Source organism: Erpetoichthys calabaricus, chromosome 7 (genome assembly GCF_900747795.2).
Source record: "Erpetoichthys calabaricus chromosome 7, fErpCal1.3, whole genome shotgun sequence".
Taxonomy (NCBI): domain Eukaryota; kingdom Metazoa; phylum Chordata; class Cladistia; order Polypteriformes; family Polypteridae; genus Erpetoichthys; species Erpetoichthys calabaricus.
Window position 1 is genome coordinate 139230804 of NC_041400.2, and position 25885 is coordinate 139256688.

General features: G+C 39.1%; 1 protein-coding gene across 1 annotated transcript in view; it reads left to right on the plus strand.

The window, feature by feature from the left end:
- The window catches only part of ipo11 (importin 11), a 311838-nt gene that overhangs the window by 57237 nt on the left and 228716 nt on the right, over nucleotides 1-25885 (plus strand). Inside the window, exons 6-7 of the mRNA XM_051929691.1 lie at nucleotides 14050-14182; nucleotides 24361-24419. Of these exons, the coding sequence (XP_051785651.1) occupies nucleotides 14050-14182; nucleotides 24361-24419 (192 nt within the window). The remainder of the gene's footprint in view (nucleotides 1-14049; nucleotides 14183-24360; nucleotides 24420-25885) is intronic.

Below are 25885 nucleotides of genomic sequence, written 5' to 3' on the forward strand. Positions count from 1 at the left end.
AATCTTGCGCTGACTATCTGTGATCCTGACGTATGGGGATTGAGCAGGGGGGCTGTTTGCACACCTAGACGATACAGACGCTCGTCTAAAAATGCTGAAAGATTATCTTCACGTTGCTATCTTTTGTAAAGCTGATTCCTGAAAAGACATGCTGCACAGTGCTTCGCATACTTAAAAGCTCGAAGGGCACGTATTGATTTTTGACTGAAAAACAAACTCTCCCTCTCTCTCTCTTTGTCTGCTCCTGACGGAGGGGGTGTGAGCTGCCGCCTTCAACAGCTTTGTGCCGCGGTGCTTCGCATACTTAAAAGCCAAACAGACATATTGATTTGTTTGCTTCACTCCTTTGAAGAGGAAGATATGTTTGCATTCTTTTAATTGTGAGACGGAACTGTCATCTCTGTCTTGTCATGGAGCACAGTTTAAACTTTTGAAAAAGAGACAAATGTTTGTTTGCAGTGTTTGAATAACGTTCCTGTCTCTCTACAACCTCCTGTGTTTCTGCGCAAATCTGTGACCCAAGCATGACAATATAAAAATAACCATATAAACATATGGTTTCTACTTCGCGGATATTCTTATTTCGCGGGTGGCTCTGGAACGCAACCCCCGCGATGGATGTATAAGCCAGACTTATGTATAAGCCGATATTCTATTTTTTCATTTTCACAACTTTTTTCCTTAGATAAGCCGCGGCTTATTGACAAGAACTTAGGGTACCTTTTCACTACATTAGAGAAATTTGGGTTTGGTCCGAACATTTGTGCATGGGTCAAACTACTGTATACCAATCCAGAAGCTTCAGTTTGTATTAACAACATTTGTTCAGACTACTTTAAACTAGAACGTGGTACCAGACAAGGATGACCCTTGTCACCACTGCTATTCGCAATCGCCATTGAACCACTGGCAGTTCACTGTTGAAATGCTTATCAGATAAAGGGGATTATCAGAGAAGGACTGGAACAGAAAATTTCTCTATATGTAGATGATATGGTACTGTATATATCAGACCCACAAAATACTGTGCCTGCAGTCTTAACAGTACTTATAGAATTTCAAAAGATCTCTGGTCTCAGAATTAATTCGAATAAAAGTGTGCTCTTTCCAGTGAATTCTCAAGCACACAATATTAGATTGGACACCTTCCCTTTTATTATTGCAGATCAGTTTAAATACCTAGGGGTAAATATCACAAGTAAACATAAAGCTCTTTATCAACAAAATTTTACCGTCTGTATGGAAAAAATTAAGCAAGACTTGAATAGATGGTCAACCCTTCATCTTACTCTAGCTGGAATAATTAACGTTGTTAAAATGAATATCCTTCGTAAGCTTCTCTTTTTATTTCAAAACATTCCAATTTACATCAATAAATCATTTTTTAAGCAATTAGATTCAACCATAACCTAATTTATTTGGAACTTAAAACATCCACGTATCCAAAGAGCGACCCTACAAAGACCTAAGGCAGAAGGTGGCATGTGTCACAGATGGCTGGGGTTCTGACCCAGCTGGGATGCCTGGAAGGACCAGAAGGTGGCATTGATGTCTTCCGGGCCATGAGGGGGCAACCGCCCTGGATCAGAAGAGGACCACGGGAGAAAAGGAAAGAGGTTCCAACCCGTTAGGACCCGTGGCCACTGCCAGGGGGCGACTCAAGCCTCCTAGAACCCGGGAAACATTTACTTCCACCACACTCGGCAAGATGGCGGAAGAGCCTCCCAGGGACGCCCGGAGTGCTTCCGGTGCAAAGGGCAGCACTTCCGTCACACCAGGAAGTGCTGCCGGAAGGACGTCATCAGACACCTGGTGCATATCCGGGCGGGAATAAAAGGGGCCGCCTTCCTTCAATCGGGGAGCTAGATTCAGGAGTGGGAGTAGGACAAAGCTCCCATAAGGATAGGGAAGGCAGTCACGGACACTGAGAGAAGCCTGAAACAGGAGTGATTAGTGCTGAGTACACTGTGTTTGTGTTTGGGACTGTTTATTTGTGCATGATAAACGTATGTGTTTTATAAATATGTGGTTTCCGACTGGTGGTGTCTGGGCAAGTCTCACAATATATACATTATATGTTAGATATGTACTGTACCCTTGTGCAGCTGGTCTCACACATGGCTCTACCTAACTTTCAGTTTTATTACTGGGCAGCAAACATACAAGCTATAAAAACCTGGACACAAATAGATGAACATACACAGGCTTGGTCCGCAATAGAAATAAAATCCTGCAGTACTTCTTTATATTCCCTGCTTTGTGCCCCAATAAATGCAAGTTATCGCCAGTACGCTAATAACCCAATTGTGCTTCACTCACTCAGAATATGGAACCAATGTAGAAAGCATTTTAATATAGAGAATCTTTTATCTGTGGTACCTCTGCATGAGAACCACCTTTTTCAGCCCTCGCAAACATATGCAGTTTTTAATATCTGGAAAACATTTAGGATTAAATTGCTTAGAGATCTTTATATAGACAACATCTTTGCATCCTGTGAACAATTACATTCCAAACTTAACTTTCCAGCAACACATTTCTTTCACTATCTTCAAAATAGAAACTTTGTTAAACAGAACTTGCACGATTTTCCTCATCTTGCACCTTCCTGTATGCTGGAAAATATATTGCTCATTTTCAAGGAATCTCACAGCATTTCTGCAATATATAAAATTATTTTACAATCCCTCCCTTTCAACGATCCAAGAGGACAATGGGAAAAGGATCTGTCACTCAACATATCAGAAAAGGAGTGGAAGGTAGCAGCAATGCAGAGAATTCACTTGAGCTCCATATGTGCAAAGCATACAATTATTCAACTCAAAATTATACAGTATATCGAGCACATCTGTCTTGCTTAAAACTGTCCAAAATGTTTCCAGGACAAGATCCAACCTGCGAACGCTGCAATCAAGTTCCAGCCTCACTGGGTCACATGTTTTGGGCCTGCACCAAATTTGGACAACATTTTTTAAGTGCCTTTCAGACAGCCTTGGTGTCACAATCCATATTACTAAACGAGAATGGTAAACCGGATATGGACGCAGGGTCGTGCCCATGGACGCAAAAGACATAGTGCGCAAGCGCCACACAAAGCCCCCCCCCCATATTGAAACGGGAGAGACTACGCACGTGCGCAGGCGCCACACAAAGCCCCCCCCGATACCGCAACAGAGCAAAACGGGAGAAACTATGAACCGTCAGAGTAGGAAACAAAGTAAAACCTCATAAAGAGGATAAAAAACAGGGACCAACACATGAAGAGCAGGTTACAGAACAAAGCCACCCTCCCCAGAGTACAACGACAGAGACTACGAACCGTCTGACATGCCGCAAGCAGGATAAAGCGAGGTCAGAAATAAAACACAGAGTAGGAAACAAAGTAAAACTTTATAAAGGGATTAAAGAAACAAAGCACACCCCCCCCCACCCCCCCCGAGTGAAACGGGAGAGACTCCTCACGTGCGCAGACAACACACAGGGCCCCCCCGCACCAGAGCAAAACGGGACAGACTACGAACCGTCAGAGTAGGAAACAAAATAAAACGTCATAAAGAGGTTAAAGAACAGAGACAAACACATAGAGAGCAGGTTACAAAACAAAGCCCCCCCTCCCCACAGTAAAACGAGAGAGACTACGAACGGTCTGACATGCCGCAAGCAGGATAAAGTGAGGTCAGAAATAAAACACACAGTAGGAAACAAAATAAAACTTCATACAGGGATTAAAGAACGGGGACGAACACATGGAGAGCGGGTTACAGATGATGTAACCTGGAATGCAACAGCTACAAAAAAACCTAGACACTAAACACATGCACACCGACATACAGAATATAAAGGCAGAACCAACGACAGTTAAACGTCCACACCACACAGTGGATATGGACCCTGAAGGTTCAGGCGCCTACATCGGGCATCACAAAGCCCAGTAGAGTACAAAAGGCAAATGCGCCTACACAGCATGGTTAGAACCGACATAATATGGAATGCGCAGGCGTGGCCGCCATATTGTGAGTGGCACTAATGCGTAGATCTAATGAACGTGGACTCCTACAACGCGCGTCTCAAACTGCATAGGCAAAGCAGGCACGGGTTCAACACGACACAGCTCCAGTTACCGAGATACAAACACGCGCCTGCCTGGATATAATTAATGAACGCAAGTGCCTACAACGTGCGTCTGAAATGACGCAAACCGGGCACAGACTTCTCCAAAAAGAAACAGCTAGGCTAAACGATATACAAAGTGAAACGGGAAACACTACAGAGTCCGCAGTGCTCCACAATGCACCGCATAATAGTTCGGAAAGAGCTTCGTATTAACAGTGGAGAGACCCACAGTGACACAGGCGAACGCTCCGTATTAAACATACGTCATCCTCACACATCCAATCTATACGGCATAGGTGAATCACATTACAGTTATGCATTATTAACATTACGATAAACATCACAGTATCGCAAACAAATGAAAATTATTACTCGAAAAAGGGAAAATATAATCAGGTACGTACGGGGCTCCGTGTTAACAGTGGAGAGCCCCAGAGTGACATGGGCGAGCTCTCCGTATTAAACGTGCGTCATCCTCACATGTGGCTACCCAGCGGGCACGGGTTCAAAACGCCGGGGGTAGGCAAGCGAAGCGAGCAGGGGGCGGAGCCCGCTTGTCCCTCCTAACCCATTAACAGGTGTGTTTGGTGTTCTTCCAGATGGGCTTAAAGTGGAGAAGGACAAACAAAGTGTGATTGCCTTCACTACACTATTGGAACACAGACTTATTTTACTAAACTGGAAGAATCCAAACTCTCCTCTTTTAAGTCAGTGGGTAACTGATGTTTTATACTATTTGAAATTGGAAAAAATCTAATTTGCACTTAGAGGATCTGTGCAGAACTTTTTCAAAACCTGGCAGGATCTAATCAATAATATTTTAGAATAAGCTCTTAAAGCATTTCTTTTTCTTCTCCACTTATCTTTATCTGCTTATTAAACTCATCAATTTATTTATTTTTTACTAGCTTTAAGTTTTACTCTGTTGGCTTTGCTCTCTTTCTCAGGGGTAGGGGTTGATTTGTTTTCAATCCTATTTTTTGTAAACATTGATTTATTTGTATGGAATGATGACAATAAAATCAATAAAATTAAAAAAATATGTAATAAAATGCTGATGAAAGAGAAAAATGTTGTTAGCAAGAACACTCCCACTCAACTTGGGGTAGTATTACCCAACTTTTCAGAACTCTGAAGATATCTTCTAAGCATCCATGCTTGAAAAAATATAAAGCTAGGAGTGAATTTTTTTCTGTATTTTATGCATTTCAGGTTTGTTGACTTGTATACAGTGCATCCGGAAAGTATTCACAGCGCATCACTTTTTCCACATTTTGTTATGTTACAGCCTTATTCCAAAATGGATTAAATTCATTTTTCCTCAGAATTCTACACACAACACCCCATAATGACAATGTGAAAAATGTTTACTTGAGATTTTTTCAAATTTATTAAAAATAAAAAAATTGAGAAAGCACATGTACATAAATATTCACAGCCTTTGCCATGAAGGTCAAAATTGAGCTCAGGTGCATCCTGTTTCCCCTGATCATCCTTGAGATGTTTCTGCAGCTTAATTGGAGTCCACCTGTGGTAAATTCAGTTGATTGGACATGATTTGGAAAGGCACACACCTGTCTATATAAGGTCCCACAGTTGACAGTTCATGTCAGAGCACAAACCAAGCATGAAGTCAAAGGAATTGTCTGTAGACCTCTGAGACAGGATTGTCTCAAGGCACAAATCTGGGGAAGGTTACAGAAAAATTTCTGCAGCTTTGAAGGTCCCAAGTGGCCTTCATCATCCGTAAGTGGAAGAAGTTCAAAACCACCGGGACTCTTCCTAGAGCTGGCCGGCCATCTAAACTGAGCGATCGGGAGGTCCTCCAGAGGTCCTCAGTGGAGAGAGGAGAACCTTCCAGAAGGACAACCATCTCTTCAGCAATCCACCAATCAGGCCTGTATGGTAGAGTGGCCAGACGGAAGCCACTCCTTAGTAAAAGGCACATGGCAGCCTGCCTAGAGTTTGCCAAAAGGCACCTGAAGGACTCTCAGACCATGAGAGAGAAAATTCTCTGGTCTGATGAGACAAAGATTAAACTCTTTGGTGTGAATGGCAGGCGTCACATTTGGGGAAACCAGGCACCGCTGATCACCAGGCCAATACCATCCCTACAGTGAAGCATGGTGGTGGCAGCATCATGCTGTGGGGATGTTTTTCAGCGGCAGGAACTGGGAGACTAGTCAGGATAAAGGGAAAGATGACTGCAGCAATGTACAGAGACATCCTGGATGAAAACCTGCTCCAGAGCGCTCTTGACCTCAGACTGGGGCGACGGTTCATCTTTCAGCAGGACAACGACCCTAAGCACACAGCCAAGATATCAAAGGAGTGGCTTCAGGACAACTCTGTGAATGTCCTTGAGTGGCCCAGCCAGAGCCCAGACTTGAATGCGATTGAACATCTCTGGAGAGATCTTAAAATGGCTGTGCATCGACGCGTCCCATCCAACCTGATGGAGCTTGAGAGGTGCTGCAAAGAGGAATGGGCGAAACTGGCCGAGGATAGGTGTGCCAAGCTTGTTGCATCATATTCAAAAAGACTTGAGGCTGTAATTGCTGCCAAAAGTGCATCGACAAAGTATTGAGCAAAGGCTGTGAATACTTATGTACATGTGATTTCTCAGTTTTTTATTTTTAATAAATTTGCAAAAACCTCAAGTAAACTTTTTTCACGTTGTCATTATGGGGTGTTGTGTGTAGAATTCTGAGGAAAAAAATGATTTTAATCCATTTTGGAATAAGGCTGTAACATAACAAAATGTGGAAAAAGTGATGTGCTGTGAATACTTTCCGGATGCACTATATGTTCTCTTTCATATATTAAAAATGAAATATTGCGTAAATTATGGCTTTTGGTTTCAGTTTAATTTTTCATTGAATGGACTTACCACTGAATTTTATTCATTTCAAGCCATTAAGATTTTTTGTTTTGCTAATTTCTGTATTTAGCAGCCACTTGTGTTTTTGTTTTATGAAGACTTAAGCAGGTACAGTGTTTGAGGAGAAGCAAAAAGGAAAAGCATTAAAATGCCCTATTTGGCTCCTAATTTTTCTGTTTTGTTTAGAAGTCCTAAAGAACAGGTTACTATATTGACTTAAAATCAAGAGAAAAACAAAAACTACTATACAGTACACCCTTGAAATTCACGGGGGTTATGTTCCTAGAGCACTTGTGAATTGTGAAAAAACGTGAATTATGGATGTGGTTAAAAAAAACCCTAAATATGCCCCCAAAACACTTTTATTTCAACTTCCACTTAATACATTACCTAAAGAAAAGAATGAAAAGGTAACCCGTATACTGTACAGTACTGTACTGATATGTCACCTGCAGTGCTAGAATTAAAATACCGATGTTACAGCTATATGTACTGTAATTCATGCAAGCGCTTTTTCATTGCCAGAAGCCTTAGAAGGTGCAAGGCGTTTCGTCGGCATCTTGGGGCTTTAACCCTTAAACTGCCGCATACTTGGGGGGTTAATGCATCCCTGGACGCCAAATACTTTTTTGCTGCACTTTTTAAGTAAACGTCACAATTCATAAAGAAAAAGTGAAATTTTAATGGGACACTTTTTTTTTCATGCAAAGAGCATCACAATTACTGTAACACTGATCATTTTACACACTGCCAATGAACTGTAAAAACTGTTTAAAAAAAAAAAAAAAAAAAAAAAAATACTGGAACAATATGTACAAGGTGCAAGCCATTGATGAAATTCAGTAAATCACCGAGCCAACTGAGCTTGAACTGGCTGCACGCAAGCACACAGAGGTAAACGCGGACGCTGACAGGCTAGTCTAGTGCAGCGGGTCAATCCCAGAGACAGTGAGGTTGCAGTGCTGCAGGGGCCGGCAGTGATCATGAGCTGGCTGCTCAACGAATGTCAGGCACTGACTGATCAGCTCTGGCGTGCTGGTAAATTGCACTGGGAACCGACAATAGCCGGTTGCGGCGTTCAATGAATGTATGTCGCCGAATATACTTGGCTCCTACGTGCTGGCAAATGGCACTGGGAAACGACTAGAGCCGGTTGCAGTGGTTTAAGGATTTAGAAGAACAAAATGGAAAACACAAGAACACTCCGCTGGAGGTGCGTCACAGGGTACCAGTCAATCAGCAGCAAGGAGAAATTAATAACGCTGTGGCAGTCCGGTGCCACTAAGATTCACACTGTTGAGAAGACAGTGATTTATTTATTTTTATGGTGGAGATTCCAGGGACGAACACAGCCTTGACCCGACCCGCGCACTCACAAATAGAGACAAAACAAAGCAAACCAGTAATCAAACAACAAATAAAGAATGTAATGAAAACAACGATACCACCCCAGTTCCCCTTACGGCGATTATACATTAAATACAACAAAGCATCAGCAAAGCACACACAGTAAAGTCCATGAAAACGGCAAAGGATGAAATGTAATGATGAAAATAGATAATCCAGAGATCCGCATGTTGAATAAGAATGTAAAGATAGTCCTACCGGTAGTTCCTGAAATGGTGAAGACGTGTGGACGGGTTCAGAAGTGCTCCTTGCTTCTCAGGATAGCAATGAATCCACTTACAGTCCTCATGTACACAGGCAGACAATCCAGACCCCAACCACGAAATGATCCACAACAAAACAAATAAGTATAGGTAACCCAACAGAAGTCAGGCAGAGAGACAGGAACTTGAAACACAAATTATAAAAACTTTTTTTTTGTTTAGGTCACCGGCCCCCTTTTTCAAAGCTGCGCTGACATCCTTTGACCCCAACAGCCCCTGCACCCACAGCAGTAGACCAATCGGAGCCACTGCAGAAACTGCTGGGAATTAACAGTTTCAAATTCTATTGGCTACTTTCACCATCCCAAGCCGCGTTTTCCTCTACGGTTGCTTCCTGTTCTCTCTACAGTGCAGTATTGCCACGAAAAAAGCCATAATAATTGTGGAGGATGTTTGCAGTTTCTCCGAACAATTATTAGTTAGGTTCTAAGGAAAAATCCGTGAACGACTGAGGCCGCGAACCCTGAACCGCGTCTTCGCAGGGTTTTACTGTAATCTGTTTTACAGAACAGTGTACCCTGTCTTTGCTTTCAATTAGTCTTAATAAACAAAAAAAATTGTTTTCTTTACTTGACACGTTGTCAAATAGAAGTATCACTGTTTGGTAATTTTTGTGGCAATTGTCTTGTTGGTTGCAAAAGCCTGGTTGGTTGGTTGACTGGTTGAGTATTTTGCCAGCCACATGATTTGCCATCACATTGATAAGAATAATTTAAATGACAATGTCTGTAACTATTTATAGGCCCATATAGTTAGTAGGTAAAAGGTAAATCTTATTTATTTTTTTTATCTCAGTACTGTTACCCATCACACCAGTAACATGCTGTATAGTCTGGGCAAGGCATTACTGCATTTTGCCTAAGATAAACAGGAGAAACCTCTTTAAGCAATCAGTGACTTAAAATGGATTTATGTAACTTTTAACGAAAAAAAAAATCTTGAAGCAAATGTTCAGCAGTTGAATGCAGAGTTTGAACTTATCTAAACGTAAGCCTCTGCAACTGATAGCAGAAGGGAAACATCAGAAATATTGTATGACTATTTCAGTTTAGTAGAGCTAATTATAAAATTATGTATGATACAGTTGTAATTGTATTCTTTTATTTGGTGATACTTACTTTACAAGGCTAACACGTCTTTAATATTCTGTGTTTGGCAAAGCCTGACTGATTGCTTAATTAGCTATGGAAATTGCTTACAACAAACAATTTTTGCAAAATAGATTCCTGAAGCAGCTTCAGCCATGGAGATGGAAAATTTTTGTGTGATGCAAAATTGGGTGTTTTCTTTTATTGTTAAAAGAAAAAACAAGCATGTTTTACAGCATTAAAAAGCTTTTATCAGGCAGTATTATTTAAATAATTAGTATAATTATCTTCAAACCTCTGAAGTGTTAGTGAAGAAGTGTCTTTTTTTTATTTGATTACTTTAAATGGAAGCCCTCTGGAAAAGGTAACCATATCTACTGCACAGAGTTAACACTTTGATTTAATATCATCCCCTTCATAGTGCAGCTTAATATTGTTACAGGTGTTGTTTTATTAGAAACAGTTGTTTATACTCTATATGAAGCCCTCTGTTGTTGTTGTTTTTTTTTTTGTTTTTTTTTAATCTTTTGCTCGTTATAATAAACTGGTATACATTTCAGCTGAACATTACATATTAATTAAGTGTGTTATATGCAAGATAAGAGTAGGAGAATTTAGGATTCGCAATATAAGTAGGATCCTGGTTAGATTACAAAAAGTTCATTCTAATATTAGGTGTAAAAGATCAATGTGCAGCACAGATAACTTAGACTGTAAAAGCACAAAATACTACACCCAAAATAAATTACTCCTACCACTCCTACATGGGATTTCCTTTAAATGTGCAAAAACCCTGTCTTTTAGAACATTAAGCTCCCTTTCTCTTGCTTGTAAAGTTACTTTCACCTCCCATGTACGTAAACACTTATCTCTAGTCCCTGGTCACCCTTCCTTCCTTCCTTCCTGACGGTGAACATTGATTCGCTGCCTTCCTTTTTGAGCTCATTGTGCACTGGCAATGTGCCTGTAATTTATAGCAGTATGAACATCCTTAAGAAGCACATTGAGTCTGTTAAGAAAACATATTAAACCTGTGTCACATTGTCACCGTTGCTTTCATGCTTTAATTTATGACACTTTTAATGAATGTCAGTTGTAAATATTGCAGCAAATTTACTTTCAGAAAATATTGGTAGGTCTCTGAAAACTTCTGTAAGAAGTGTGTTTCATTAATATATTTGCATCTATTAAGAAACTGTTAAAAATATTTAACTTAAGATTGTGAGAGGTAGTTCAATCAGGAGAGGGCATGCAGAATTAAATTTGTCTAAGCTAACTTTTTATGCATAATGTAATTATGTGATCAGTTTCATTGGACCAGTGAAGTTCATTATGTAGGTGCCACTTTGTGACAGAGGGGGGCATGAATCATGTTTGAAACTGGTTTAGCAAGGGTGACTGTTTGGACTTGCATGAATCTACAAACCATCCCCCACAAGAAAACCATAATCTGCCTATACAAAGCAACTGGGGGATGAGTTGTACCTAACTACTTTCATTAGTAAATGGCCCAGGAAGGGACAGGTAAACTAATTTTATTGGTCAGAATTATGGCTGTTTATGATGGGTTTTGAATCAGAGGCCATTCTGTACCATAATGCCCCATTGGCTTGTGATTTGTGACAAGAATGGTATAAAGTTGGTTGCCTTGTCTGTACCTCTCTCTCTCTTACCATCTGACCTTGAAGAGAAGACCATGGCGACAGCAGCTCTGTCTCAGCAGCCCTATTGAGGCAAGCATGTGGCTTCTTTGAATACTCCATTCAAAGGCTATGTGGTGGCAATGCAAGCTAGACTGAAGAAAATACAAACTGTTCTGCTTATCTTGACATTTGACAGTATCACTGTTGCAAATATGTTCATAAACCATAGCAATCTTTTCATTTGCATTTTGAAGTACATTATTCAGTACTAGTCATTTAGCCCATTACAATAACAGGCGCTAGAACAGTAGTGCATAAACATTAGTAGGAACAGTCTATATTAAATGGCAAGGGACTTTGACCTCATTCTTTTTGTTGGTCGTATTTTTCTTTCTTTCAGCCTTTCTTTTGTTGATGTTTATTTGCTGAGCTGACGTTCTTCGTGGGCTGCTGCCGTGTATTGTGTGTCTTTAATTTTCTGTGACAGTAATACTGTCTTGTACATCCGATGGCTTGAACGTCTGTAATATATCTTTAATTTTCTCTGGTGGATAATACAGGCGTGCGCGTCGGTAATATGCCTTTAATCTCCTCCGACAGTAATACTGGCTTGTATGTGGCTATAATATGAGTCACTATATTGTGTACCTTTAATTTCCTCTCGCAGTAATACTGGTTTGTATTTCCGTTAAACGCCTGTAACTTTCTCTGACAGTAATATCGCGCATCACACCGTGCCCCGCGCATGTGCACTTCACCAGAAGACACACACACACACACACACGGACACCTGGACGCACACAGGGATTTTATTAAAGAAGATGAGAAATGCAGATTACTTTTGATATTATGTTCCTGTTGTTCCCAAGTAAAATACCTTGAAAAGCAAAACAATTGCAAAAGTTGATTGTGATAGCTCTTAGAAAGCCCTAGTTATTGTTTGAACTACTGTTTTATATATTAAAGCAGAAGTTGTGTTTGTTATTTCATCATTTTGCTATTGTAGTCAGGAATCATGGTTACTATAGTTGGGAATAAAGACAACATGCCCAAGGGTCCTGTATATATCTGAACATTAAATTTGTAAAACTACTTTATAGTTTTAAGAATTAGTATTTTGTACTAAACTACAGTGTCATGCCAAAGTTTTAAAAACTTGTAAGTTTTCTGATTTTGCTGGATCTGAACAACTGTGTAGGTGTGTATGAATTGTACCTGACATTTGTAAGAAGAATCATTTGTAAAGTGTAATGATTCTTTTCAGGAAATATTTTTAACAAAATGAAAAATTACCAGCAATTCTTACATTCACTCAGTTCATCTTCTTAGCATAGACTCTTATGTGCCCTCCATGGCTTTCCTTAGCATTATTTTCTAAACCTTTTCTACTCCGATATTATCTCTAAATTTGCTTTAAATATTCTACTCCTGGAACATGCCTAATGAAGGTTCATGGTCCAAAACTTTATATTTTTCTTTGTGGAATTAAGTTTGACCTACGAGGGGGGGACCCAAAAATAACCAGAATTTTGTTGTTGTTAGGTGGGTACTTGTAGTATGTGGTTGGGGCCACTAGGGCAATCTAGTTACACTCCTCACAAGTCAGTCTGCCAAGTGCCATCAGTCTGGAAGGTCGTGCTTGTGCTCAGTGAATTTTTTTGTAAAAGTAGTTTGATCGATGCTACAGTTACGATCCTGAGTCGAAACAGTAGTCCAGTCATTGGAAAACGGCGAATTCTCCTCGAGCAAAAAAAGCTCGGCAGGTGAAAACAATGTTGATTTCTTTTTTTGATGTCAAAGGTCTCGTGTATTATGAATTTGTTCCAGCAGGTCAGACTGTAAACCAAGCATTCTACCTAGAAGTGTTAAGGTTGTGCAACAGTAGCCAGGTTTCCATCCAAGGAATTTTTGCGAAAAAATATTTAGCGCTTCAAATTTTTTTACCGATATAGCTGATGGAAATGCTAATTATAGATAATATGTTGTACAAGTCAACATAATATCTTTCCGTTTAACTTTAGCGCATAAATTCCATATCGATAATTCAGATGTCGCAAAAACTACATTGGAAACACTTTTAGTTGGAAAAAAGGGCTTTAACGCAAATAAATGTGCTAGTGTGAGAAGGAAACGCCCTGATTTGTGGGAGTCGGGCGATTGGTTCTTTCATCATGACAACGCTCCATCTCACACTGCTCTCAGCATTCGCCAATTTTTGGCAAGAAACGGTATGACAACCCTGAACCACCCACCCTACTCACCGGATTTAACTCCGTGTGATTTCTTTTTGTTCCCTCGGATGAAAAAAGACTTGAAAGGAAGGCGTTTTGCTGACGTCAAAAGAGGTAAAACAAGAAACGACCAGAGCATTATTGGGCATTACTTCAGACGAATTTAAACAATGTTTCGAACAATGGAACAAACTTAGATAAGTGTATTTCCGCCAATGGAGAGTACTTTGAAGGAGACTAATTGTAGTTTGTACAGAAAATTAAATTAAACACGTTTTAAAAATATTTCCGGTTATTTTTGGGTCCCCCCTTATATTTTATTTTGCATTCAGTTCTATAATGTTGTAGCCATTTCAGTTAAAATCTGTTAATTGAGTTTGAAATGGAAAAAAATACACAGTTAAATGATTTTCTTCTTTTCAGCTCACATCAGGCATTTATAGCTTTACATGCTCTCTGTGGAATCATCACACTAATACTTTTCTACAACTTGTCTATACTGGAGATACTGTTGCAGCAATGAATTCTCTGGAAAGAACAAATCTATCATTAAAAGGTAATTCTATTTTTGGTTTCCTGTGTCAATTTTAAGACCGTTACTCTGCAATCTTGTCTAAAAAAGTAACATAATCGCTCAGATAAACAGGTATTATTCAAGAACATTTTTTACCAATTTCTGAAATTGTGCATTTGTAAATAATCATTAGCCATTTGTCCCAAAAGTTAGTTGGCAAGTCTAGTGTGTCTTGGTCCACTTCACAAATTGTTCTCGTATTACTTTTATCTCAGTGATTTTTAACTGTTGGCTTGTGTGTGGTGAACTCACATGGTTGCTTCATGTTACCTCACTTGGTCACCACTCATGTGGAAGCAAACAACACTTCAAGCTTGGATTGAAGAGCCAATCTAAGTATCCCTATTCTGGGTAAGGGGTACATGTATTTTTGTTACAATCAAATGTTTTACTGTTCTTTGTTTAGGATGTCTGCTTTGACCTCCTGCCAGCGTAACTATAAAGATCACTGGGATACAATGCCAAAGTCAAAGTTTTACTTTTAGATATTGGCAGTCTCAACTTTAAGGTATCACAAGTCCTGTAACTGGACATTTCAAGTGGGGATTCTCTCTCTCTGTCTTTAACTGTCCAATGGTAGAACCATCTTGTAGAAGTGGGACATACTCATATGCCCTGGGTGGGTTTCATGCAGTTGGAGTTTGTACTAGTAAATGAGAAAGCCCCTTAATACATTTTTTTTTGTTTTGCAGTGTGATTGTCAAGTAAGCTTGTACTTTATGTTTAAGCTTTAGTATTAATATTATGTATTCGTTAATAATACAAATACATCTGAATGTAGGTTAAAGAGTCTTGGTGTGAAATGTAAATTCCTTCTTGAGGTGTGTTACAATAGTAAGTATGCAGTATGTCTCTGTATAGATTTCTTAATGTGCAGTGCTGTGTTAAAGTATTTACCCTTTCTTAATGTCCTGTTTTACAAAAAAAATCACTGTTAGAGAAAGTGAATCTGCGTGAAATACAGTACAGTGTTTAAATCATTACTTTCTTCATGAAAGGGAAAAAGTTAGCCAACAGTTATTCACCCATGTGAAAAAGTCATTAACCCTATGGTTTCAGTACATGGTTGCCACATCTTTAGCGGCAATAATCACAGCTAAATGCTTCTTGTAATTTGATATCAGTCTTTTACATTGCTGTTATGGAATTTTTGCCCAGTCTTCTTTGCAAAACTGCTATATCTCAGACACATTGGTAGGTTTGTATGAATGAACTGTTCATTTTTGGTTTTGCTATGAAATCTCTGAGTTCAAGTCAGAACTTTGACAAGGCCACTACAAAACTTTAATTCTGTTTCTTCTGAGTGATTCAATTGTGCCAACTTTTGTGTTTTGGTTCATTATCCTGCTGTATAAACTAATTATTCCTGTATAAACTAGTTATTCTTCACCTTCAGAACATGGATAAATGACCAGACATTCTTCTTAAGAATATTCTGGCAAAGTGCAGAAATCACTCCTTTAATAATGATGAGTTTTCCAGATCCACCAGGATTTTCTTACTGTTGAACGCTATATTAGCTCTCAACTAGACAGAAAATCTGTGCTGTTCAAAGAGGTGTACCTTTGATCACCTGTCTGTAGTCGCTTGGTTCCAGACATGATTGTCAAATGATAATACATGGGTCCTGTTCAGATACCCAAATCACCAATTGACCCCTTTAGATGCGGAGAAGCACCGGCTCTACTTTGAGTTCCTCCCGAATGTCTGTGCTTCTCACCCTATCTCTAAGGCTGAGCCCAGGCAAGTCATTTCTATTGCTTGTACTGCTGTCTAGTTCTTCAGTCAATACCCACAGCTCATGACCATAGGTGAGGATCAACCAGGACATTGAGAGCTTATACTTTTGGCTCAGCTCCCTCTTTTCCACAACTGACCAGAACAATGCCTGCAAGACTCCAGACACTAGTCTGATCTGCCTAGAAATAATGTCCATAAAAATTATGAACAGAATTGATGAAAGAGGGTAGGTTTGGTGGAGTCCCACATCCACTGAGAACAAGTCTGACTTACTGCTGGCAATGCAAACCAAGCTTTTGCTCTGATAATACGGGGACCAAAATATTTAAGTTCCATCCATCCATCCATTCTCTTCCGCTTATCCGAGGTCGGGTCGCGGGGGTAGCAGCTTGAGCAGAGATGCCCAGACTTCCCTCTCCCCGGCCACTTCTTCTAGCTCTTCCGGGAGAATCCCGAGGCATTCCCAAGCCAGCCGGGAGACATAGTCCCTCCAGCGTGTCCTGGGTCTTCCCCGGGGCCTCCTCCTGGTTGGACGTGCCTAGAACACCTCACCAGGGAGGCATCCTGATCAGATGCCCGAGCCACCTCATCTGACTCCTCTTGATGCGGAGGAGCAGCGGCTCTACTCTGAGCCCCTCCCGGATGACTGAGCTTCTCACCCTATCTTTAAGGGAGAGCCCAGACACCCTGCGGAGGAAACTCATTTCAGCCGCTTGTATTCGCGATTTCGTTCTTTCGGTCACTACCCATAGCTCATGACCATAGGTGAGGGTAGGAACATAGATCGACTGGTAAATTGAGAGCTTTGCCTTACGGCTCAGCTCCCTTTTCACCACGACAGACCGATGCAGAGCCTGCATCACTGCGGACGCCGCACCGATCCGCCTGTCGATCTCGAGCTCCATTCTTCCTTCACTCGTGAACAAGACCCCGAGATACTTGAACTCCTCCACTTGGGGCAGGATCTCGCTACCAACCCTGAGAGGGCACTCCACCCTTGTCATTTGAATTTGTAATTGAAAATATTTAAGTTTCAATTACAAATTCAAATGACAGCTTTATTGTAAATTTTAATGGCTTATTATTGAAGATATCACTCAGAGAGAGCTGAGGTACCAACCTTTCTACAGCATGTGTTGTAACTTTATTCCAAATCTTGCAATTTTAAAAGATATTCTAAAGAATATTTCAGTATCAAGTGTACAGTGCTTTAGTAATAGTCTATTTGATGTAAATGTTTTATTAAAAATGTAATTTAATTGTGATGTTTTCATTTTAATACCTTTGTAATATACTAACCAAATTACTATATAATTTTGCAAATATGCCTTTGGTTGTTTGTGCAAGGAATGATTTCTGAATTAGTCATTAAAAGCAGGTTTCTTGATAATGTCAACAGGCAGTAAAACTGTACTGTTCCCTCAATGTGTTAATTCCCAAGTGTTGACACACAAAACAGAAAGTTAAACTCCATTCACAAGTCAGGAAATAAGTGCCATTACTTCTTTAATGAACTTTCCAAAAGATATAGATAAATAGGAGTGACTCTGTATGAAAATGAAAATATAGCACTTAAAATTTAGTAGGTATCTAACACACAATCAGCAACAACACAGCAAATTCTACCAAAAGTCTGATGCAATACATTACTACATTAGACCATTAGAACAATGAAGAGATACAGTACTACATATTTAAAACAATAATATTTAGCCATGTACAATGTCTAAACAAGCAAGTAAAAAATAAGTTTACATCCATTGAATTCTGGGGCTACAATGGGAGGATTCATAAAGAATGTCTCCATACACAATGGAAAATGAGTCAGAGAAAACTTCTTCCCTGTATCATTAGACAATTTGAAAACAAAAGTGACACACATCAGTACCAACAAACATACAAAAAAACAGTATTTAATGCATAAGACATAACAAAAATAATATATTGAGTATCAGTTATTCCTGTATTATGTATGTATATGAGAAAAAGAGTTTGTTCCTATAACCATTCTTCTGCTAAAGACAACATCATATGAACCTTCAAAAAAAAAAAAGATGTACTGAATTTATGATAGTATAGAGGACAATAGTAAGAGGATGACTGTATATGTGGAACACAAGTGATGTGCATGTGTGAAGTGTTGCATGGACGGACGGGTGTATTTTCTCCAGTTCCGTAGATGTCAGCATGATATGCTGAAATGTATTGTGTCATTAAAATTTGAACATTTTGTTTTGATTCATGTTATTCTTTAGTTAAAACATGCAGACTCACAGTATGATAGAGACTTACTGTGCCATTACATGTTATAGATTCTAGCAACACACTGAATTTTATTTAGTGGTATTTTATGATGCACAACCCTGGAATCAAGTTTTTGTTGTTCCCCAATCTGTCAGTTATCATTGTTCCAAGTTTACATGTCATAACCCATAGTATTGCAATGTTATGCAATTTGGCACAAGGTGAACCCGTTTGGAAACATAGTGTCCTTTTTTTAGAAACATTTAGTCCCTTGCATCTGAATAATGTTCTCGAAACAAGTATTGCTGTTGCAATTGCATTTTTTTGTTGAAAATAATATATACACAAACATTTCGTATCTCTCTGAAGAAACAAGTAAACAATTTGTAACTATATACATTGTGATGGAAACCCGGGCACCAGCAAGCCCAAACCCCAACCCCAACACGAACAGACAAGCACAATCCCGGGTTCAAATAAAGGTAGATTTATAAATCAAATTACCTCAAATATGTCACACAGGCACAAAACACAGGTTTTCTCTCCACAATACGCACTACCCTCCTCCACTCCACTACCTCCCAGCTCTGACTCGCCTGGATAAGGGAATGCAGTCCCTTTTATTACAGACCTGGGAGTACTTCTGGTGCAGGGTGATTGCCTGATGGAATTCCTTCCAGGTCACACGGAAGTCCAGGGAGCTTGTCTCTCTGCAGCGCCCCCTCGTGGCCCCCAGTGACTCCAGCAGGTCTGCTCTGCCGGACTACATTTCCCGGCATGCCTTGCTGGTTTCGTACTAGGCATTGACATCCGGGGCTGCTGCCATCTAGCATGCTAGGGGAATAAAAAGCCTCCAGCAATGTCTTTCTTTCTCAGTGGGCTGTCCGGCCATCTCTTTTGTTCCTTCTTCCTCCCTGGCCGGGATGCTTATCTTCTTATTAGGAGTCTCCCATCCGGGTAAGGAACCATCCCCTCTTTTGGCCGGGATGTCCGTCCAGCCCATGTGGTATCTACAGTATATAACTATGTACTTACCCAAATCTTTATTATCAGTTTATTTTTCATGCCTGTCCTTGGAACAGTTTTGCTTGACACTAAACAGATGAAGCTTACAATTTGTATGCTAGATTGAGGGTTTTTGTGCTGTAATTCACCCATCTTCTCCTGTCTTCTGTTGCAGTGGCCCCATAAGTACAGTGCATTACTTATTTGTTGTTGTTGCTTTTTTTCTTGTATTTCAGCAATATTTTCAGCCCCTGCTTTTCTAAGCTTTATGGTAATTTAGTTACAATGCTTCTTTACACAAGATATTATGGCAGTTGAGCCTTTGTGTGTCTTTTTTCTTTTGCAGCCATTTCCTGCAGTGTAAACAAAGAGCAGCGAGTGGAAGCTTGTTTTATCAGTGAATGAAAGGTGATCGGTATATAAGCCTTTACGTGAAAGAAAGTGGAGTAATAAACTGAAAACAAGTAATCTGAGAAGTCATTCTGTGCAACTAGACAAACAGTAAAAAAAGCTGCTTTGAGAAATTAAGATCTTTATCTTGTCCTTTAAATTAATATGTACACCGTTTGAGTTTGGATAGTGAGCTTGTTTAAAATGCAGCAGGTTACCCTTTTAATTGGGGGCAAAAAAAAGACATGAATTTGAAATAGACTGCTTAGTAAAGCAGTAGGCTTTTTAAAAAGATTTGTACCGTGTTTATTATTTGTTTGTTGCTGTGTGTCATACAGTATACATTTTGGTAAGAAAGAAGTACTACATAATTAAAATGATAATCCATATTTATAATTATAACTCAAAAATTACAAATGTCTTGTTGATATTCTTGAAGAAAATAATGCAACTGTATTAATATAGTAAATATACTGTATATTTTAACAGCAAAAAGACATAGTGAATTAAAAGATTTAAAAATGATTAAAAGTATTAAGTTCCTGTATATTTACATTTAAGCAATGTTTAATTGTCAAGATCATTTAATTGTGTGAGAATATATATATATATATATATATATATATATATATATATTCTAGCAGTGTAAGCCTTTGCTGTAAAAAGCACAGGGTCCTAGAAACAATTGAAATCATCAGAAAAAAAATTGAAATGTTGAGATGTCAGGTATTTGAAAGTTTCTTCAGAGGTTTCGTTTTGCCAGCATGCTCACCTCATTTGTGTATTAGCGGCGGGAGGGAAAATACAAGGGATATCGTTTGCCTCGCTTCTGTATTAGCCGCTAAGTGAGCGACTGTTTCTTCGGAGGTTTTTCTTTGCCCCAACAGAGTGAAGCTGCAGACGTGTTAGCCTCGGTTGCGTATCCTCAGAGGTGGAGCTCTTACCCTGACTCCACTTCTCACTTCCGGTCAGGTCAGACACACACAGTTCCACTCATAGACGTTTATATATATATATATTAGGGGTGTGCAAAAAAATCGATTCGCGAAAGAATCGCAATTTTATCTCTACCGATTCAAAATCGATTCATACAGGACACAAAATCGATTCATATTTCCCATTTTATAACGGCACGAGTTTAACTATTTTTCCGGATAGGAGTTTGTCAATCCTATAGATGGTGCTATGCCAGTTTCTGCTCAGATAGTAATCCTTGGTGTGAGTAAGAAGAAAGTGAGTGCGCGCTCGCGCAAGCATTCGATAGACGAGCCATGGAAAACGCAGTGAAAAAGAATATTCAACCTGCCCCGTCCTCATTTAAGGCAGACGTTTGGGCACATTTTGGATTCTACAACATTGATGGCAAGAAAGAGATTGATAAAACTCACGTCATATGCAAGCTTTGTAAAGCTAAAATCAAATATTTTGGAAACACTACAAACCTCAGGACTCACATGGCACGTCATCATCCAGAGGATGCAAACGAAGTTCAGCCAAAAGTAAGAAACATTCCAGGAGACCAACGCACTCTGCATCAATGTTGCAAACTTCCAACCAACTCTGAACGGGCGAAGAAAATAACTCAATCCATAGCCTGTTTTATTTCCAAAGATTTGCGTCCCTACAGCGTTGTTGAAAATGAAGGCTTTCGGTACATGCTGAAAACAGTTGAGCCTAGATACGCTATACCAAGCCGTCAGCTTTTTGCTGAAAAAGCGATACCTCTGTTATACGAAGAGACGAAGAAAAAAGTAGCAGAAGCGTTGAAGAAAGCAACAAGAGTAGCCTTAACATGCGATGCATGGACATCAAGGGCAGTCCAGTCGTATGTAACCTTTACCGCTCACTATATTACAGACAACTGGGAGCTTGAGTCACGAGTTTTACAAACTACAGCAATAAATGAAAGCCACACAGCCGCACATATAAAGGAGAACATTCAATCTGTCGCACAGGAATGGCAGCTCACAACCACTGACCTGGTAATTGTTACCGATAACGCTGCTAACATGCTAGCTGCTGCACAGCTGGGAAACTTTCAACACGTTAAATGTTTCGCACATACCATCAACCTCGCGGCACAGAGAGCTCTGAAGCTGCCGTCTGTTTCACGTCTGCTGGGGAAAATTCGGAGAATTACCGGATTTTTTCATCGCAGTGCCACCGCAAATCATGTCTTGAAACAGAAACAGAAACTTCTGGAGCTGGCACCGCACAAGTTGACAACGGACGTGGCTACACGATGGAATAGTGCATTCGACATGATCGATAGATTCCTGGAGCAACAACCAGCCATTTGCGCTGCGCTTCTCTCTGCTGAAGTAAGAAAATGTGGAGCCGGCATCTGCACACTAGACGAAACCGACGTCGCCAACGCAGAAGAAGTTGCTGCAGCCCTCGAGCCATTAAAAGAGGCAACAAACATAATGTCTGAAGAAGCCACGCCGACATTGTCTGTGATAGCCCCACTACATGCGCAGCTACTTCACGAAACAAAAGCAGGATTCTGTGGTGAAACAGCACTCGTGTATATATATATATATATATATATATATATATATATATATATGGTATATATGTATGGTATATACAATAATTAATAATAACACTGAATTTCTAATTGAAAGACAAAGGTTGGTTGATTGCGTTTTTGTTTTCTTTTATGGTGCATTAATGCAGAATGAGGAGCCAGACATCCCAAATGAAGTGCTGGATGATGAAGGCCCCCCTGTTCCCAAAAAAAGAAATACTTCCCTGCTGAATTTACTAGGCAAGACTTTCACTAATGTCAGAGATGTTCCTAAATCCGCTGGCACCAGAGCTGAGGAAGAGATGAAGAAGTATTTGGAAACTCCATCATTGTCACTCTCAGAAGACCCCCTAACTTGGTGGAGGTCTCAGGAGACTGTCTTTCCCCTCCTTGCAAAATTGGCTAAATGCTACCTATGCATTCCTGGTACTAGTGTTGCAGCAGAGAGGGTATTCTCAACTGCTGGGGACATAGTAACTGCACAGCGGAGCATGCTAACTCCAGAACATGTAGACCAGCTTCTGTTTCTACAAAAGAACATGTACATTCCAGCAGATGGTGGACTTTAAACTCACTAATGTGCGCATACACCTGAATCTAATCTAATATATTCTGATCTGTTGTCAGTTTGACTGTAGTTGTCACAGTTCAAAAACTGTTGTCTGCTGAAATGGAAACAGTTTAGGTAAAAAGAAAATGTTCACAATTAATTATTATTTTGGATGTTACACTTGTTACAGCACTTTACAGCCCAATGTAGCAGCATTTTTATTTATTCTGATAATGGCACTTTACAACCAACTATAGCAGCTCTTATTTGGTTTTATTTAATCTACTTTTATTTAAAGTGTCAATATAAGTTGTTTAATTTAAGTTGAAAGTTTGCAGTTTATATTTGCAACAGTTTATATTTTTGTAATGTGACTTCAACTGTTATCTCAGGGCTGTATTTTGTATCAGACTGATGGAAAATAAAAAACAATCATAACGTTTTGAATCGAGAATCGTTTTGAATCGAGAATCGGATTTGAATCGAATCGTGAGCCCAAGAATCGAAATCGAATCGAATCGTTAGATTTTCTGAATCATGCACCCCTAATATATATATATATATATATATATATATATATATATACTAGTCATTTAGCCCGTTACAATAACAGGCGCTAGAACAGTAGTGCATAAACATTAGTAGGAACAGTCTATATTAAATGGCAAGGGACTTTGACCTCATTTTTTTTGTTGGTCGTATTTTTCTTTCTTTCAGCCTTTCTTTTGTTGATGTTTACTTGCTGAGCTGACCGTTCTTCGTGGGCTGCCGCCGTGTATTGTGTGTCTTTAATTTTCTGTGACAGTAATACTGTCTTGTACGGCTCTATTCAATAAGGGCGCGTAGATAATTTAGTTCAAATGGCTCTGGAATATGTGAAGAGCAACAGGTGCAGATCTTTATTTACGCGCGCCTTTATTCGTTGCGCCCAATTGTGGTCGTCCTTTTGAGGCTCGCCTTTTTGTGCGCGCCCTTATTGAAGGATACCGTCTTGTACGTCCGCTGGCTTGTACATCCGTACGTCCGTAATATACCTTTAATTTTCTCTGGCGGTAATACAGGCGTGCGCGTCTGTAATATGCCTTTAATCTCCTCTGACCGTAATACTGGCTTGTATGTGGCTGTAATATGCGTCACTGTATTGTGTACCTTTAATTTCCTCTCACAGTAATACTGGTTTGTATTTCCGTAAAACGCCTCTAACTTTCTCTGACAGTAATATCGCGCATCGCACCGTGCCCCGCGCACTTCACCAGAAGACACCCACACACGGACACCTGGACGCACATAGGGATTTTATATATATAGAGATATATATTAGATATATCACTATATGCAATACAGAACCTTATTACACAACATTGTCTTGCAGCTTAGTTAATGATTGCCATGGTAATAATGATGAAACCTGTCTTCAGTACAGAAACAGAAAAATCCTGTGCATCTAGGTATTTAGCTGCCTTACTATTTTTCAGTAAATGATGAAAATGTGTAAAATTTCAAAGTATGATGTGTAAAAAAAAAAAAAAATAATAATAATAAAATCACTAAACAGTGCATTTTGGCATGTTTTCAAAATGATGATATTGCACAATGCAATATTTTTGACATTTTAATAGTATTTTAGCAGTATATCTGTTTTGCAAAATAAAAGAATGGCAAAAGTTAATTCTTGTTTTTTGTCTTTTGATTTCTTGCTAGTGTTAAGAAAACTTACAGTACATGGGTTTATAGAACCCCAGCAAAATGTGGAGGTAATGGTAAGTATTGCCGATTGAAATCTACAGAATAAAATAAAAGGAAAAATGTTGTCTATGCATTTAAAAAGAGGAAAATTATACTAAGGGTTAGTCAAATTCTGATTTTTACCATTAACAGCTGTAGTAATGTAGAAATTTATTTGTCAGACTTTTTTACATCATTATTGGCATTGCAATCCTATGCAAAAGTAAGCACACCCATGAAATGTTTTTTTTTTCTTTTTTTTATAATGTGGACATTGTTAATATTTCATCTTTATTTAAAGTGTATCTATAGATTAAGTTGGTATAACACATACAATGCCATATGTACATTTTGTACTCCATTGTATGATTTTAAAAAATATAAATGCAAATTTTATATGTGGAAAAAGTAAGTGCACCCCTGTACTTACCTCTATCTCAAATACCTAATCAGATGGAAATGATTGGAATGTCATTAGAGAGGATCTTGGAGGAACCTGTGTTATTTAAACATCAGGCATTTAGTTTGGTTTGCACTTTGTTTTTGAAGTGTTTGTTAACAACATGTATAGATTGAAATAGCTCTCTAGGGTATTCAGAAAGAAGTTTATAGATGCCTGTGAGTCTAGGAAGAGATTTACAAAGATAACTAACTGAAAATCAACCATTCCACTGTCCCAAATGATCATCTATAAGTAGAAAAGATTTCAAACAACTGTCACCTTGTCCAGGCAGCGCTGCCCAAGCAAGTTCAGCCCAAGGAGAGAGTGCAAGATGCTGAAAGAAGTCTCTAAGAACCCCTATATTTCATCATGGGACCTACATGTAGTTCTTGTTAATGTCAAAGTACAGGAGTATACCTACCTTTATCTAAAAGTAATGTTTAAATAAAAATGAAATCTTGGTATGTTCATATATGTTGTAAAGGAAACAAACGTTTCATGGGGTGTACTTGGTTCTTCCTATAACTGTATTGCTGAAATATGCAAAGCTTATTTTCCTTGTCGATGCAAACATTTGTAAATCAATTAATTTCTTTTTACATTAACAACTCTTACCTATTATGCAAGCAATGATTTATTATTTGCATATCACTTTAGGTCTGTGTTTTTAAAATCAGATATTTCTGCACAGTTTTATCTTGGTTAATTCAATTCAGGTTGCATGAAGTTGTCAGCTCTCCTGGTGGGCTTTCTGGATGATTATAAATCCAACAACTTTTGACCAAGTTCAGAGCAATTGTTGTGATATTACATGCAAACTAACCTAATTTAATACATTTTAGTACAACAATTCTTAATGTAGATTTGATTTTAATTTCTTCTTTTCCTGTAGTTGTCATTATTTGTCTCGGATTAGCGTGAATATATGGTTCCTGTAAGTGAACTATGATTCTTAGTGTGATTGGAGAAGTTGCAAAATCAACTGGAAATTTCAAGCAAATTATAGGAAAAAAAACGATCTAAATCCGTTAAGTAGTTCTCTCGTTCTCTAGCTAGCGG